Here is a 14,072-nt window from a genome sequence, read left to right as displayed (position 1 = left end):
ACATTATTTCAAGGCAAACTAGAACTGGGAAGGGTATTTTAGGTAAACAGGTGATCCTACTTTAACAGGTCTGAAGGATGTGTTGCAGTGGGATGTTCAACGTGGCTAGAGCTTTGATCTTTAAGCAAGGACAACATATCAAGCTCTTGTTGGGTTTTTTAAAACTACTAATTGAAAGTTTTGGATTCCCGGACTTCCGGTTTCCTTGTCTTCGGCGACGGCGGCGCTCTTTGAAGCTCCGCCAGCCCCGCCGCCTGTAGAGCCGCTTCGCGATCGAGAAGCGGCTCGAAAACTTCAAAATCCTGAGGATTGTTGGAGGAGAGATAGCAGGGCACAGGTCGAGCCCCTGTAACCCCCCAGGGAATCGTTTCTGGGGAGGAAACAGGCGCGGCTCCCTTCCAACCTGCTGAGACTCCGGGCGGCGTGGGACGATTCTGCTTCTGCAGAACAAGCCGGCTGCAGGAAACTTAAAGCGAAAGAACCAGCTTTAATAAACAGCGAAACTACCTGAATCCTGAAATTTGGAAACGCAAGTATTAGCACTTTGTTGACTTTTCAATCTGAGAAAATGCAAATGAGTGAAAGTGCTTTGAAAAAACATGGCGCCTAGCTTCAGAGTTAACGAGCCAGCGAGTGTGGATTGGTGAAGTTACTTTGTTTTGCTACAAAGTTTCCAAGTTGCTACTAAGCTGCCTTGCTTGTTATAAGAGAAATAACTCGGAAATTTTTTCCCTTTTCAATATTGGACTTTGCTTTATTTTAACTCTTGTTTGATCAAATCTGGGGGACTTTTTTAGAAGTCTTTGTGCAGGAGGGAAAGGAAAAGGAACCTCCCTCTTTAGAAAAACTAGATCACGAGCCAGGATGGCTTCAAAGAAGCAGGAAGGGAAGGCATTAGGGGGGGGATCCCCCACACACAAACAGCAAACGCAACTTCCCCCTGCTCAACAGTTACAAACTCAGAAAAAAGAATTTGATGTGGCAGATTTAAAAGAATTTATTTCTAAAACTTTGGATGATAAATTTCAAGAATCACAACAGGAACTTCAAAAATCACATCAGGAATTTTTGCAGGAAATTAATGAAATTAAAGACATGGTGAAACAGAATCAAATTATGGTGACCAAAAAAATATCAGAAGTGGCGTCTGGCCTGGCAGATTTTATTGGGAAAGTTGATTTTAAAGTTGAAGAATTTAAATCAGAAGTTAATGTTAGGATGAAAGACAATGATTATAAAATTGATGAAGTTGATAATAAAATGCAGAGAATTGAAGATGAGATTGTTATGATACAATTCCGGGCGATGGAATTTGCCATACGGCTTCGGGGAATTCGAGAGGAGGAAAGACAGGACTTGAGACAAGTTTGCTCTGAAGCCCTGGCTAAGATTCTACAAGTTAATCCTGATTTGGTATTTCATAAAATAGATAAAATTTACAGAGTGAACTCTTGGGTGGCCAGGCAAAGACAATTACCCAGAGATGTGGTCATATACTTTACTGAGAGAGAAATTAGAAATGATATCCTGCAAAAATCTTTCCACACCTCTATACAAGTGGGGGGCTCACGGCTTGTAATCTTTAAAGAGTTACCTCCTAAAATGCTGAAAGCTAGAAAAGAATTTGGTTTTCTTGTTAAGGAATTGAAAAATTTACAGATACCCTTCCGGTGGGATGCACCAGCTGGGGTAATTTTTAGATATAAGGGAGAAGGATATCGGTTGAATACCGTGGAGAAGGCGCAACACTTTTACAGTACTATTCTTATGGAAAGAACACCATCTCCTCGTACATCTACAGTTCTGGAGATTAAGGAGAGTGAAGAGAGGCAATTGAAAGAACAGTCTAAGCAGGAATTAGAAAACGTGCAAGGTGCAGAAGGAGGTATTCTGAGTGAGCCATCGCTGGATTCTTCTCCAATTTTGGATTTGATTCAGTTGACTGAAGTTAAAGATCAACGTATAACTAGAGCTCAATCCAAGCTACTTAAACAGAAGCAACAACAACAACAGGAAAGACAAGACAAGAAGGCAGTTAAGAGCACTGCACAAGAGATTGGCGCTATGGGAGGAGCGAGATCGAAGCTTGTGGATGAACTTCAAGCATATTGCTCCGCGCTCCATGAAGAGGTTAATGACCTTTAAGTGTTTATCTTGGAATGTCAATGGGTTGAATTCAGCACAGAAAAGGAAAAAATTATTTACATATTTGAAACAATTTAATAATGATATAATATGTTTACAAGAAACGCACATTACAACTCAAGATCAAAAATATTTGATAAACTCAAAACTAGGAGCACATTATATATCTTCAACTTCGCAGAAAAAGAATGGTGTGGTTATTTATGTAAATAAAAAATTAACAGCAAAAGTTATAGAAGTAGATCAAGATGGCAGATTTGTGGCAATTGAATTGTTTACAGCAAATGGACAAATTCTTTTGATTGGAATTTATGCTCCCAACCAACAACAGGATTATTTTTACAAGATGTTACATACTAAAATATTGCAATGGGACTACAGATCTATTTTAATTATGGGAGATTGGAATGGAGTAATTGATTCTAAATTAGATAAAAAGAGCTTGGCAAAGTCTAGAATTAGATTACCACAGACCTTTTTTGATATGAAAGAAGATATGGAACTAAAAGATGTTTGGAGAATACATAACCCAAATGAATTGGATTACACTTTTTTTTCTGATAGACATAGATCTTTTTCTAGGATTGATTTTATCTTGTTGTCAAATGATCTACTTGTTAAGACAAAAAGAACAAAGATTTTTCCAAGAATTTTGACTGATCATAGTCCTGTATGGATAGAAATCGAGATGGATAAGGTTGAGAGACGTTCTTGGAGATTAAATGAGAACCTGTTTAGATATGAAAAAAATATAATAGAACTTAAAAAGCATTTGAAAGAATTTTTTGAAATAAATTTGAATAAAGGTACCCCAGTTGAAATTGTTTGGGATGCAAGTAAAGCTTATATGAGAGGGGTACTTATCTACATGAATTCTAAACATAGACTGTTCCGACAAAAGAAAAGATCTGAGTTGGAAATGGAAATAAAGAATAAAGAACAGTTACTTATTAAAAACCCAACAGATGAAAGAATACGAAGTGCTATAAAACTTTTGAAAGACCAATTCCAAATGCTTATGGCGGAACAAGTTGCAACAAGTTTACAATACGCGAAGCATAATACATTTTGCAATGCTAATAAACCGGGCAGATGGTTGGCTTACACATTGAGGAAAAAACAAAGTATACGGACTATTGATAGTATTGATATTGGAGGGAAAGAAATCTTTCAACAAAAACTAATTAAAGAAGCTTTTGTGGATTATTACACTAAACTATATGCCAAAGATGAGGTGCAGAATGGACTTATAGAAAAATATTTAAAGGATAAGAGAGTTACAAAAATTACTGATCAACAAAAGGAAAGAATGAATTATCCTATAACAGAGGAGGAGATAACAGCAGCAATTAAACAGCTAAAAACAGCCAAAGCTCCTGGCACGGATGGTTTGACTGCAGTGTATTATAAAACTTTACAAGCTGAAATGGTGGGACAACTTAGAGATTTATTTTGCAATATTCAACAAGGGGGTAAAATACCCCCATCCTGGACAACTGCTTATATATCTTTGATACCAAAAGAACAAGTTGGTCCTAAAAAACCAGAGAACTACAGACCAATATCTCTTTTGAATACAGACTATAAAATTTACGCGAAGGTATTAGCCAACAGGTTGATGCCAGTAATCCAAAAGGTGATTCATGAGGACCAAGCGGGATTTATTGAGGGTAGATACATGAAGGACAATGTAAGGCAAGTAATAGACTTATTGGAATATCTTGATAAGAATAAACAGATTTCTGCAGTGCTGGTCTTTTTGGATGCGGAGAAGGCCTTTGATAGAGTGGATTGGAATTTTCTACTAAAGACTTTAAAAAAGATGGACTTTGGGGACCAATTTATACAGGCGATTTCAGCAATTTATCAAGAGCAAAAGGCACAGATTATTATTAATGGAAGTCTGACGACAGAGTTTAAAATTGAAAAAGGAACAAGACAGGGATGTCCGTTGTCCCCACTTTTATTTATTTTAACATTGGAAGTCTTGCTAAATACAATACGGGACTCAAAAATTTTGAAAGGCATAATGATAAGGCAAGAGGATTATAGAGTAAAGGCATTTGCAGATGATCTGGTGGTTACCCTATCACAACCAATGGAATCAATAATCTTGATGAACGACATTATACAAGACTATGGTAGAGTTTCAGGTTTCAGAGTGAACTCAAAAAAGACTAAAATGATAGTCAAAAATATGACACAAGATCGTAAATATGAGTTTGAAAGGAGGGCAGGTTTTGAAATTGTACCTAAGGTAAAATATCTTGGAGTTCAGGTTGCAGAATCAAACATGAAATTGTTTCAAAATAACTATGAGGTGTTGTGGCGAGAGGTTCAGAAAGACATGGAGACTTGGAAAAAGCTGCAACTGTCTTTACTTGGAAGAATAGCAGCAGTTAAGATGAACATTTTGCCAAGATTTCTGTTTTTGTTTCAAATGATTCCGGTGCTTAAAAGTGATAAACAACTGAAAGTTTGGCAAACTGGACTTAATAAGTTTGTCTGGAACGAGAAAAAGCCGAGAGTGAAATTGAAAATTATGCAAGATGTTCCAGAAAGAGGAGGCCTTAAACTTCCAAACCTACAGTTATATTATGATGCAGCAGCTTTAACTTTAACAAGTGATTGGTTTGGAAGTAAAAAGGCTGGAATATTGAATGCAGAAAGTTTTGATCTTGAATTTGGATGGCATGCTTACCTATTTTATGATGACAAAGTTGATAAAGTATTTAAAAGTCATATACTTAGAGACTCTTTGATGAGAGTTTGGAAGAAGCACCGACTCAAATGGGATTATAAAATACCGCTATGGCTGGATCTTGGTCATACCTTGTGGAATACAAATATAATGTCATTCGGGGGGTTTTTATACAAAGAGGTTCTTTTTACAGATGCGGGCAGATGGCAGTTGAAGACATTGCAGACACTGTTGGACGAAGGGATTAATTTAACCTGGTTACAATATAATCAATTACAATTGAGATGGAAAGAGGACCAAAAAACTGGTATTATGTTGCATGAGGAAGAATTGGTTAGACATATAAGAGAGAAAGGTCCAATGCATATTAAAAGGCTTTACAATGTTTTGCTAGAAAGGGATTCAGAAACGGAATTAGTTAAAGATTGTATGATTAAGTGGGCACAAAATTTTGAAGAACCAGTGATGTTGGAAACATGGGAAAAAATTTGGGTTCAGAATGTTAAATTTACACAGTCGCAGAATTTGAGGGAAAATTTCTATAAAATGTTTTATAGATGGCATCTAGATCCTAAAAAGTTGTCATGTATGTACCCTAATGTTCAGCCAAAATGTTGGAGATGTGAATGTTTGGATGCTACGTATTATCATGTTTGGTGGACCTGTAGGAAAGTTAAGGCTTTTTGGATAAAAATATGGTGGGTCATGCAGAATGTTTTGAAGAAAAAAATTCAATTTTCTCCACAATTGTTTTTATTGGGCATAGTTAAGGGTTTTACACGGGATGAAACAAAATTAATATTGTATATGATAACAGCAGCAAGATTGTTGATAGGTAAATATTGGAAGAATGAAGCTTTGCCTACTATCGAGGAATGGACTTCGAAGATGGCCAGTTTTGCAGAGATGGCGAAGATTTCAGCATATTTAAAAGATTGTTCACAAGAGACTTATGAATGGGAATGGAAAAGGTGGATAGAATATGTTCAGAACAAATATCAAATTAGAAAGTATCAAATAGCTTTTATTTGAAAACAATGTATTAGAAATATTTTAATATAAAGAGACAAAGAGGGAAAATTATGTAGGGGGAGGGATGGGTTCAGGTATATATATCAGTGTTATTAGTTATGAGTACATAATAGGGAAGTCTGGGGGGGGGAGGGTTAGGGAGGGTTAGGGAGGACGGGAAGTTTGGGGAGGGAGGTGGGGGGGTGAAAAAAAGGGGTGAAAATGTAATTGTAAAACTTTTGCAATAAAAAAAAAAAAAAAAAAAAAAGAAAGTTTTGGATTCCCTGCCAATCCCTGAAGCACCAAAGCTTTCATCCCCTTTGGTCTCTAAGAAAGGGCCCAAACCTTAGCATGTGGACCCACATGGTTAGTTCCCTAGACTTAAAGTCTCTCAGTACAAATTCAAAACTCTCAGAATCACCCAACAATTTGAGATTGCTTTGGTTCTATTACTGCTTTACAACAAGAGATACGCTATAGAAAATATATCCATGCAGGTTTTCACAGCCAGCATCAATCCAAAGGTAATGAACTTCTGGCTGATCAGCTAAACTGTAGCCTATGAGCCTGGAGGTTCATCACTATTGCATAGAAAATATTTTTTTTATTTATTTATTTTATTAGGCTTATATGCAGCCCTATCTCCAATGGACTCAAGGCAGCTCACAACAATAAAAACCACAATAATCCATTATACAAAGTTGAAAATAGTTGAAAGGGTGGCTTTTCCTTTCAGGAATGAATCAAAATCTTGTCTTTATTCAACTTGTATTGCTCAATGGGAACTCCTATTCAAGCTATGGTCACAGTTCAGTTACTTTAAAAACAGATTTTGATCTTACATTTTAGGCAACTTTAATTTATTTAGTCAGTTACCAGTACTGGCTTACACCGACCCCATTCTCAAGTACAGGTAATCTTTTACTTACAACTATTTGTTTAGTGACTGCTTGAAGTTACAGCAGCCCTGAAAAAAGTGATTTATGACCATTTTTCACACTTACGACTGTTGGGCATCCCCTTTGACAAACAGTCAAAATTTGGATGATTGGCAACCAACATGTGTTTATGACGGTTGCAGTGTCCCAAGGTCATGTGATCACCTTCTGCGACCTTCTGACAAGCAAAGTCCACTGGGAAGCCAGATTCACTTAACTTAAGATAGATGTTACTAACTTAACAACTGTAGTGATTCACTTAACAACTGTGGCAAGAAAGATTAAAAAATGGGTCAAAATTCACTCAACTGTCTTGTTTAGCTATAGAAACTTTGGGTTCAATTGTCATCATAAGTTGAGGACTACCAGTACAGGATTGCCTACAGATGAACCAAGGAAACAACTCAAGGGACCTCAGTGGGTCAACGATAAGTATTGGTATGTTTTCCAATGTTATCTCTATCACCTGTTGCCATACATGGAAAGTAGAGCAATGCTGAAATGGACAATTCAGGGAGCCCCAAACCCTGCGGAATGGCTTACCACATTGACTCCATAATGAATGTGTGCCAACGTGATGACAATGGTGATTAAATAGAGGAGATTCGTTTCCTGTTCTGGTACCAAGGATGACATCACTACAAGGATAACAAGCGCAAGTGGAAGAAGCAGCCAGTTCACTGGCTGACATCGAGTGCTGCTCATCTGACTGACGATCAATTGACACTGGAAGAAAGGGCAAAACATCAAAAGAAAGTTAGGGGGAGAAGAAGGAAATTTGAGATTGGTTTTCCTCCCAATCTAGGCTAGTTGAGAATATTTGAGAATTACTGTCTGAATGCCCCTGAAGGGCAGGAAATGGGGCTGGCTGTTTCAGTCGACCCAACACCTGTGTCCCTCTTAAAGTAATCCACTGCTCCAGTAGTAAATCATTTGGCGAATGTAAAGGATGCTGAGAATATTTGAGAATACATGGTCTTGACTGAACATTTTGGCTAATTCAATTTGGCTTTGTCCACCATTTTGATGACTATCTAAGGAGCTGCAAGTACCCCGATTCCTTCTAACATGAAATGTGCTCTCTTTGTACACAACAAAATCTGTGACTTGCTAAAGAGACTTCCAATTACACTGGGTTCTGTAGTGTTTGGTTTTGGTTTCCTTACATGCCCTTTATCTTTCCCACCATGCTGGCTGGAGAAATTCTAGGAGCTGAAGTCCACGCATCTTAAAGTTGCTGAGGTTGAGAACAAAACACTGCTCCGGAACGTAAAAGAACCAGGCATCTGGAACAGGCCATTTTTAGACTCTCACTTCCAAACTCAAGCCCTACCTCCACTGACTGCTATTCTAGGGGAAATTGGGGTGTTGAAGTCCATACATCTTAAAGTTGCCAGGTTTGAAAAACTCTGAGCTAGATTGTGCTTCAGCATTTTCCATTGGCTTTCTAAATAGTGGATTCCATCACTCTTGCTGATAAAAGTAATTAACTGTTAAAACCAGTTTTTAATAGCATTTGACCAGAATCTGCTTTCCTGCATTGTAAATCCATTGATCTTTATAATCCATATCCTGATAAAATACAGAACCTTTTGTGGTGTTTTGGGCATTATCCAGGGATGAAATTCACTTACCTTTGCTACCGGTTTGTTACCACACATGCGACACCTCTGTGCATGTGCAGGACCTTCTGTGCATGCGCAGAGGGTCAAAAACAGGACATGATGACATCCGGGCAGGTGGGCGGAGCCTTCCAACACTGCCGCTACCGGTTTGCCCGAGCCATATAGAACCGGCTCAATTTCACCACTGGCATTATCTTTTTATATCAGTGTGCAAGAAGTACATCCCAAGGCTTACATGTGGCATCTTAACATTCCTTTAGAAGCCTCCAGACTGGGAGGGGCCAAATATTTAGGTATTTTTAAGGCACCCATTTCAATCCCTATCCAAAAACCTGGTTTTGGCTCTGCCTAATTCTGGACAACTTCAATGTCTTGTAGTAAACCACATATGGTTCAGATCAATGCAAACTGCCCACCCATTATGGTTATTTCTACCTAGAGCTGTGGTGGCGCAGTGATTAGAATGCAGTACTGCAGGCTACTTCTGCTGACTGCTGGCTGCCTGCAATTTGGCATTTCGAATCTCACCAGGCTCAAGGTGGACTCAGCCTTCCATCCTTCCGATGTCTGTAAAATGAGGACCCAGATTGTTGGGGGCAATATGCTGACTCTGTAAACCCCTTAGAGAGGGCAGTAAAGCACTGTGAAGCGGTATATAAGTGCTATTCCTATTGCTTATTCAGCCCCCTGCTTCCTCTTTACGTTTCTCTTGTTAAGTGGTGTTGGACTGTAACCAGCAGCAGTGCAGGCAGTCATGTCAGCTGCTGTAGAAATTGTGGGAGGTGTGTGTGTGTATGTGTGCACGCACACACGCATGAGAGGGGAAGGGAAGACCGAGACTAAAAAGGTTTGGCTGAGACAAATGGATTAACAATCAGAGCATCTTTCTTCTTCCTGACCTCTGAGCCTTTTGGAAGCCTGACTTTGAAGCAGAAAGGATGAAACTTACAGAGATATTTGCGAAGGCCGTCCCAACCATGAAATAGAAGAGGCGCGGCTGGGTCTCCAGGATATCTGTTGGTGACTGGAAGATCCAAATGGTGCACAAAGTGAAAAGGAGGACTGGCGAGAAGAAAGGCAGCATGGCTTCATAGAAGGAGTGGTGCTTGAGGATGCCTTTGGCATAGGCTCTGAAGGACAGAAGGTAGCAAACAAGGGCTTGGTGAACGAGTGGGCCAAAGTAAGGTCATTTGGCAGAAGGGAGAGTCAACATTTGAATGGGAGTTGGGAGCCTGGCACTGCAGCCAGAGAGGGAGTGGCTGGTATCTCCATGCCCCCATCTGAACTTGAAAAGCCAAGGGACGGTGGATGTTTGCCCAATATACTTTGCTTTTTCAACACTATCTCTGCAATGTGCAGATGCTACCCCTGACAATGCAAAACACTTACATGTAGTAATTGTTCAAGCTCATGGGAATGGTCACAGTAACCGCACAACCTAAAAAGGAAAAGAAAGAACCAATTTACTTTTCCAACGAATCTATCTTTCTCCTTCAGATAAAAGCAGGAGACCCAACCAAATCTATCCTGATTATTTTCTTTCTGATTTGGGAGCCATGCATACTGTTATAAGGCAGCATTTACACTGTGAAATCATAGTCAAGCAAATCTTATACTCCATGTAATGTTTGAACTGGGCAAAAAAAAAAAAATCATCACAAATAATTCTATATGCTCCCTGTTAATTGAGAAAATTAAAAAATTGGAACATTGAGTCATAATTTAGATTTGCATCAACAATTAATATACTCAAGCCTAATATTTACAATTTCATTAACATGATTATTTGCTAGTTTTCAAAAGCAGCTATCATTCCAGGCAAGGAATTAGCAATTCGGAGCTTGTAAGTCCCCTCCCCAAGACGTCCAAAACTGCATCAAAGAAATTCAATTCATACTGATTAACAATGGTATATGATTTTTATATTTTGAAAGGCAACAGCAATAAAATAGATGTAATAAACATCCAACAGTCTTAATGCTTACCTCCCCCAATCTCAAAAAGGGGAAAGGCTAAACCTGCTCCCCTCTGGAGACAGCAAAACAAAACTCCATCCACTGTGGCACCCTTATGACAACAATTTTTTTTAAAAAGGCAGTCTTTGATGCATAAATAATGTGTCTGCTCACCCTCATATTTGCTTTATATTAGCTCATGTTAATGTTGCAAAGAATTATAAATACTTGATGTAAGAAGGAGCAGCTATTAGGATTAGTGTATTTTTCGCATTGTAAGACGCACTTCCCCCCCCCAAAAAGTGGGTGGAAATGTCTGTGTCTTATAGAGCGAATGTTGCTGAAGCCCCGCCCACTTGCAGCCTCCACGTGCCCCATTTTTGGCCCGTTCCAGGTGGTGGCAATTGGCAGCAATCCCCACCACCTGGAATGGGCTGAAAATGGGGTGTGCAGAGGCAGCAATTGGCAGCGATTGGTGGTGATCCCCGCAGCCTGGAACAGCTGATCGGTGGTATTCTGGGAGGCCAATCCAACCGCCGATCAGCTGCTCATGCTAAATCGGGCTGTGCTGAACCTGACCAGGTTGTTTGCTGTTTGCTCCAATGAGTCAAATAGCTGGGAGGCAGAGGCAGATATTTTTTCTTGTTTTCCTCCCCAAAAGCTAGGTGCGTCTTATGGTCTGGAGTGTCTTATAGTGCAAAAAATATGGTACATTTATAAGGAGAAATCTGTATCTGATTGTAAATTGCTGAGGATCAAGAAAATGGTTTTCATACACCTCGCTTAATATTTTTACTATTTTTCGTATGTTTTCATCTATTTTCATATCTTTAGCAGGCAGTAGTATCTGGGGCTATTTATCTCCCTTTAAGAAGCTAACCTGAAGTTATGCATGGTTAATACTTAAATGGGAGACAATGATGATATCAAACCTATAGATTTGGATTCTAGAACAAGGAAGTAGAAACCACTTCTGTATTGTTGCCAAGAAAACTAATCTCTATAGTTTTGATATTATTTTAGAATTAAACTAGATACTGTGGTTAATGCAGATTGTCCCATAGATACTTCTCCAAAAGTCATGTAGATCACATTGATGTGTAATGTATCTGCATAGAAATGTAGATCACATTGTTTTGAAGTATGTGAAATATGTTGAAACAGGTCTCTATTTTTGCTTATGTTAAAGGAATTAAAGCACCTTAAGGATAAAATAGTAATTGGTAATTTACCATGATGGAGATTGGGATGGAAATGAGGGGCAACATTTCAACTGCAATTCTGTAACTTAAAATCCAAGGCAGGGTGTATTTTGAAAGTTTTTAGAAAAGCTTTGAGATAAAGGTGAATCACCAAGCAGCTCCTAGTTAGAAAGTAACCATTTCAGAAACAACTGGAATAATTAACTAAAGTTCTGTGTACTTTGTGCTCTACAATATATGATATGATTTGGCTATGTCTGCCAGAAGAGGGCTCCAAGGTTGTACTAGGAATATGCTGGATTAGGTTACAGATTTGTCCAAGCTTTAATGTACATTTCCTACTGCCCAGAAGAAAATGGTGGGGAGGAAAAAATAGCGGGGACCCAAACTTGAAAGAAAAACTGTATTCCTCTCTTGCCTCAGAATTTCCTGAATTATTGAGCTGTCAATAGGAAATTCCTTGGTTTTGATATATGTTGGTTGAGAATATATTCTTAAGAATGTGAATATGCCACACTTATTCCAATTTATTCACATTTATTCTCCAAATACTGCCCCTAAAGTCAGTGTTTAGACAATTTTTTTATTATGTTATGTTCCAACAAATCAGTGTTGATTCCTAGTGACCAATATGGACAGGTTTTCTCCATGGCAATCTGTTTCTAATTTGGTCTTCCAAAAGTGGATTCATAGCCTCTGTATATTCACCTTATCGCTAATCATCCTTTTATTTATTTATTTATTTATTTAATTTGCTGCCCATTTCACCATGAGGCAACTCTGGGCAGCTTATAACAATAAAAGCAATAAAACCATACAGACACATGTATCTGACTACAATAATGTTATCTGGCTTCTCTTTCATTTCACCCTTCCTAGCTTTAGAACCTTCTCTGGAGAACTTGGGTCTCTGCATTTATGTGTTTGAAGCTAGATAATTTAAACCTGGTCATTTGTGCCCTGAGTGAAGAACTCTGGTTGTTCGATGATTCACTGGTTTAGTTTTTTCAAAATATTCTAAGGAGTCTTCTCCAACACTAAGTTCAAAAGTCTCAATACCTTCTTATCCTACTTTTTCAGAGTCCAACTTTCACTTTCATAGAGTGTCATAGGAAATACCATTGTTTACACAATTCTTTATCTTTTGCAAGGCCTTCATGGCTGCTGTACCAAGTGCTAGTCTGCAGCACTTTTCTTGAGTGCTCATTCCTTCACTTTTGATGGTTGATCCTAAAAGGCGGAAACTATCTTCCCCTTTGATATTTCATGATCAATTCTAATGCTTTACTTTTACACCCACTTAATTATCATGTTATATACAACTCATTTGCTACAATGCAGACAGACTGAAACCTGGTGTCAGTTTTAGATTTTCAACAGAAATGTCATCTGGTATGAGATATTCTGGAACAAATAACTTCTCAGTGTGACCTCCTCCCATCCCTATCCTGTAGGAAAATTCAGCATAAACAACAAACATTTTCTTGATAAAGACGTGCTAGGTTTTGGTACAAAGCAGCTCAAAAGATACAGGTTTCTACAAGCACCTTCTTACCAATAATCATTACAACGAACAGATCTCTGTATAAAAAATGAAACAGGAAAGGGTTGTACCAGGCCTCCACTCCTATGATGGATGTCACGATATATACTACTGAAATGGTCTGGAAAAGAAGGCAGAATTACAGATCTTTATAATAATCATCTATCCAGCATTTCCAATTGACAAAATTGTCTAGAGATCAAAAAAATTCATGTAAAACATGAATCTTGTTGGTGGAAATATCCCAAAAGTGTCTTTTCTTTTTACTCTGTGACTGCTGCAACTGCATGTCCAAGCGTTAGTAATTAGTGCAAAGAGCAGAGCTAACTTTTCTTACCATTGCTAAAAGGGAAGGAGATATAAACCAAGACAGCCTCTCCCAAACTAAGCATCCTACAAGTATTTGCATTTCCATACCTATTTTACTGAGAATGCTGGAAGCTGACATCTGGAAGGTCTCCAAAATGGGAAGCTGGCCCAGAAAATACCCCAATGTTCTTAAGCTGCTGAACGCAAATTGTATCTCGCGAGTATGATCAAGGCACTCTTATGAAATAGTCCCCACGAACTTGCCCATTCACAAAATGATTATGAATGGTGGTGCGCCGTGATGGCGCAGTGGTTAGAATGCAGTACTGCAGGCTACTTCTGCGGACTGCTGGCTGCCTGTAGTTTGCCAGTTTGAGTTTCACCGGCTCAAAGTCAGCCTTCCATCCTTCCAAGGTCGGTAAAATGAGAATCCAAATTGTTGAAGGAAATAGGCTGACTCTAAACCACTTAGAGAGGGCTGGAAAGCACTGTGAAACAGTATATGAGTCTAAGTGCTATTGCTATTTGCATGAGGGATATGAATAATCAGTGAGCATCAATATATCAGAAAGCTCTGAGGACATGCTGAAGGAACTTGTGGTACTCAATCTGGAGAAAAGACAATTGGGGTGACATAGTATCA

General features: G+C 38.7%; 1 protein-coding gene across 1 annotated transcript in view; it reads right to left on the bottom strand.

Annotated features, from left to right (window-relative positions):
* SELENOI (selenoprotein I) overlaps positions 1–14,072 on the bottom strand; it is a 52,647-nt gene that overhangs the window by 4,472 nt on the left and 34,103 nt on the right. Inside the window, exons 6-9 of the mRNA XM_034421196.2 lie at positions 13,133–13,241; positions 9,810–9,858; positions 9,370–9,550; positions 7,339–7,521 (exon numbers count right to left, since the gene is read on the bottom strand). Coding sequence (XP_034277087.1) covers positions 7,339–7,521; positions 9,370–9,550; positions 9,810–9,858; positions 13,133–13,241 — 522 coding nt within the window. The remainder of the gene's footprint in view (positions 1–7,338; positions 7,522–9,369; positions 9,551–9,809; positions 9,859–13,132; positions 13,242–14,072) is intronic.

The sequence above is a fragment of the Pantherophis guttatus genome, chromosome 1 (genome assembly GCF_059756535.1).
Source record: "Pantherophis guttatus breed Tessera chromosome 1, ASM5975653v1, whole genome shotgun sequence".
Taxonomy (NCBI): domain Eukaryota; kingdom Metazoa; phylum Chordata; class Lepidosauria; order Squamata; family Colubridae; genus Pantherophis; species Pantherophis guttatus.
The sequence above is the reverse complement of the archived record's forward strand: the minus strand, read 5'-3'. Positions and strand labels throughout refer to the sequence as shown.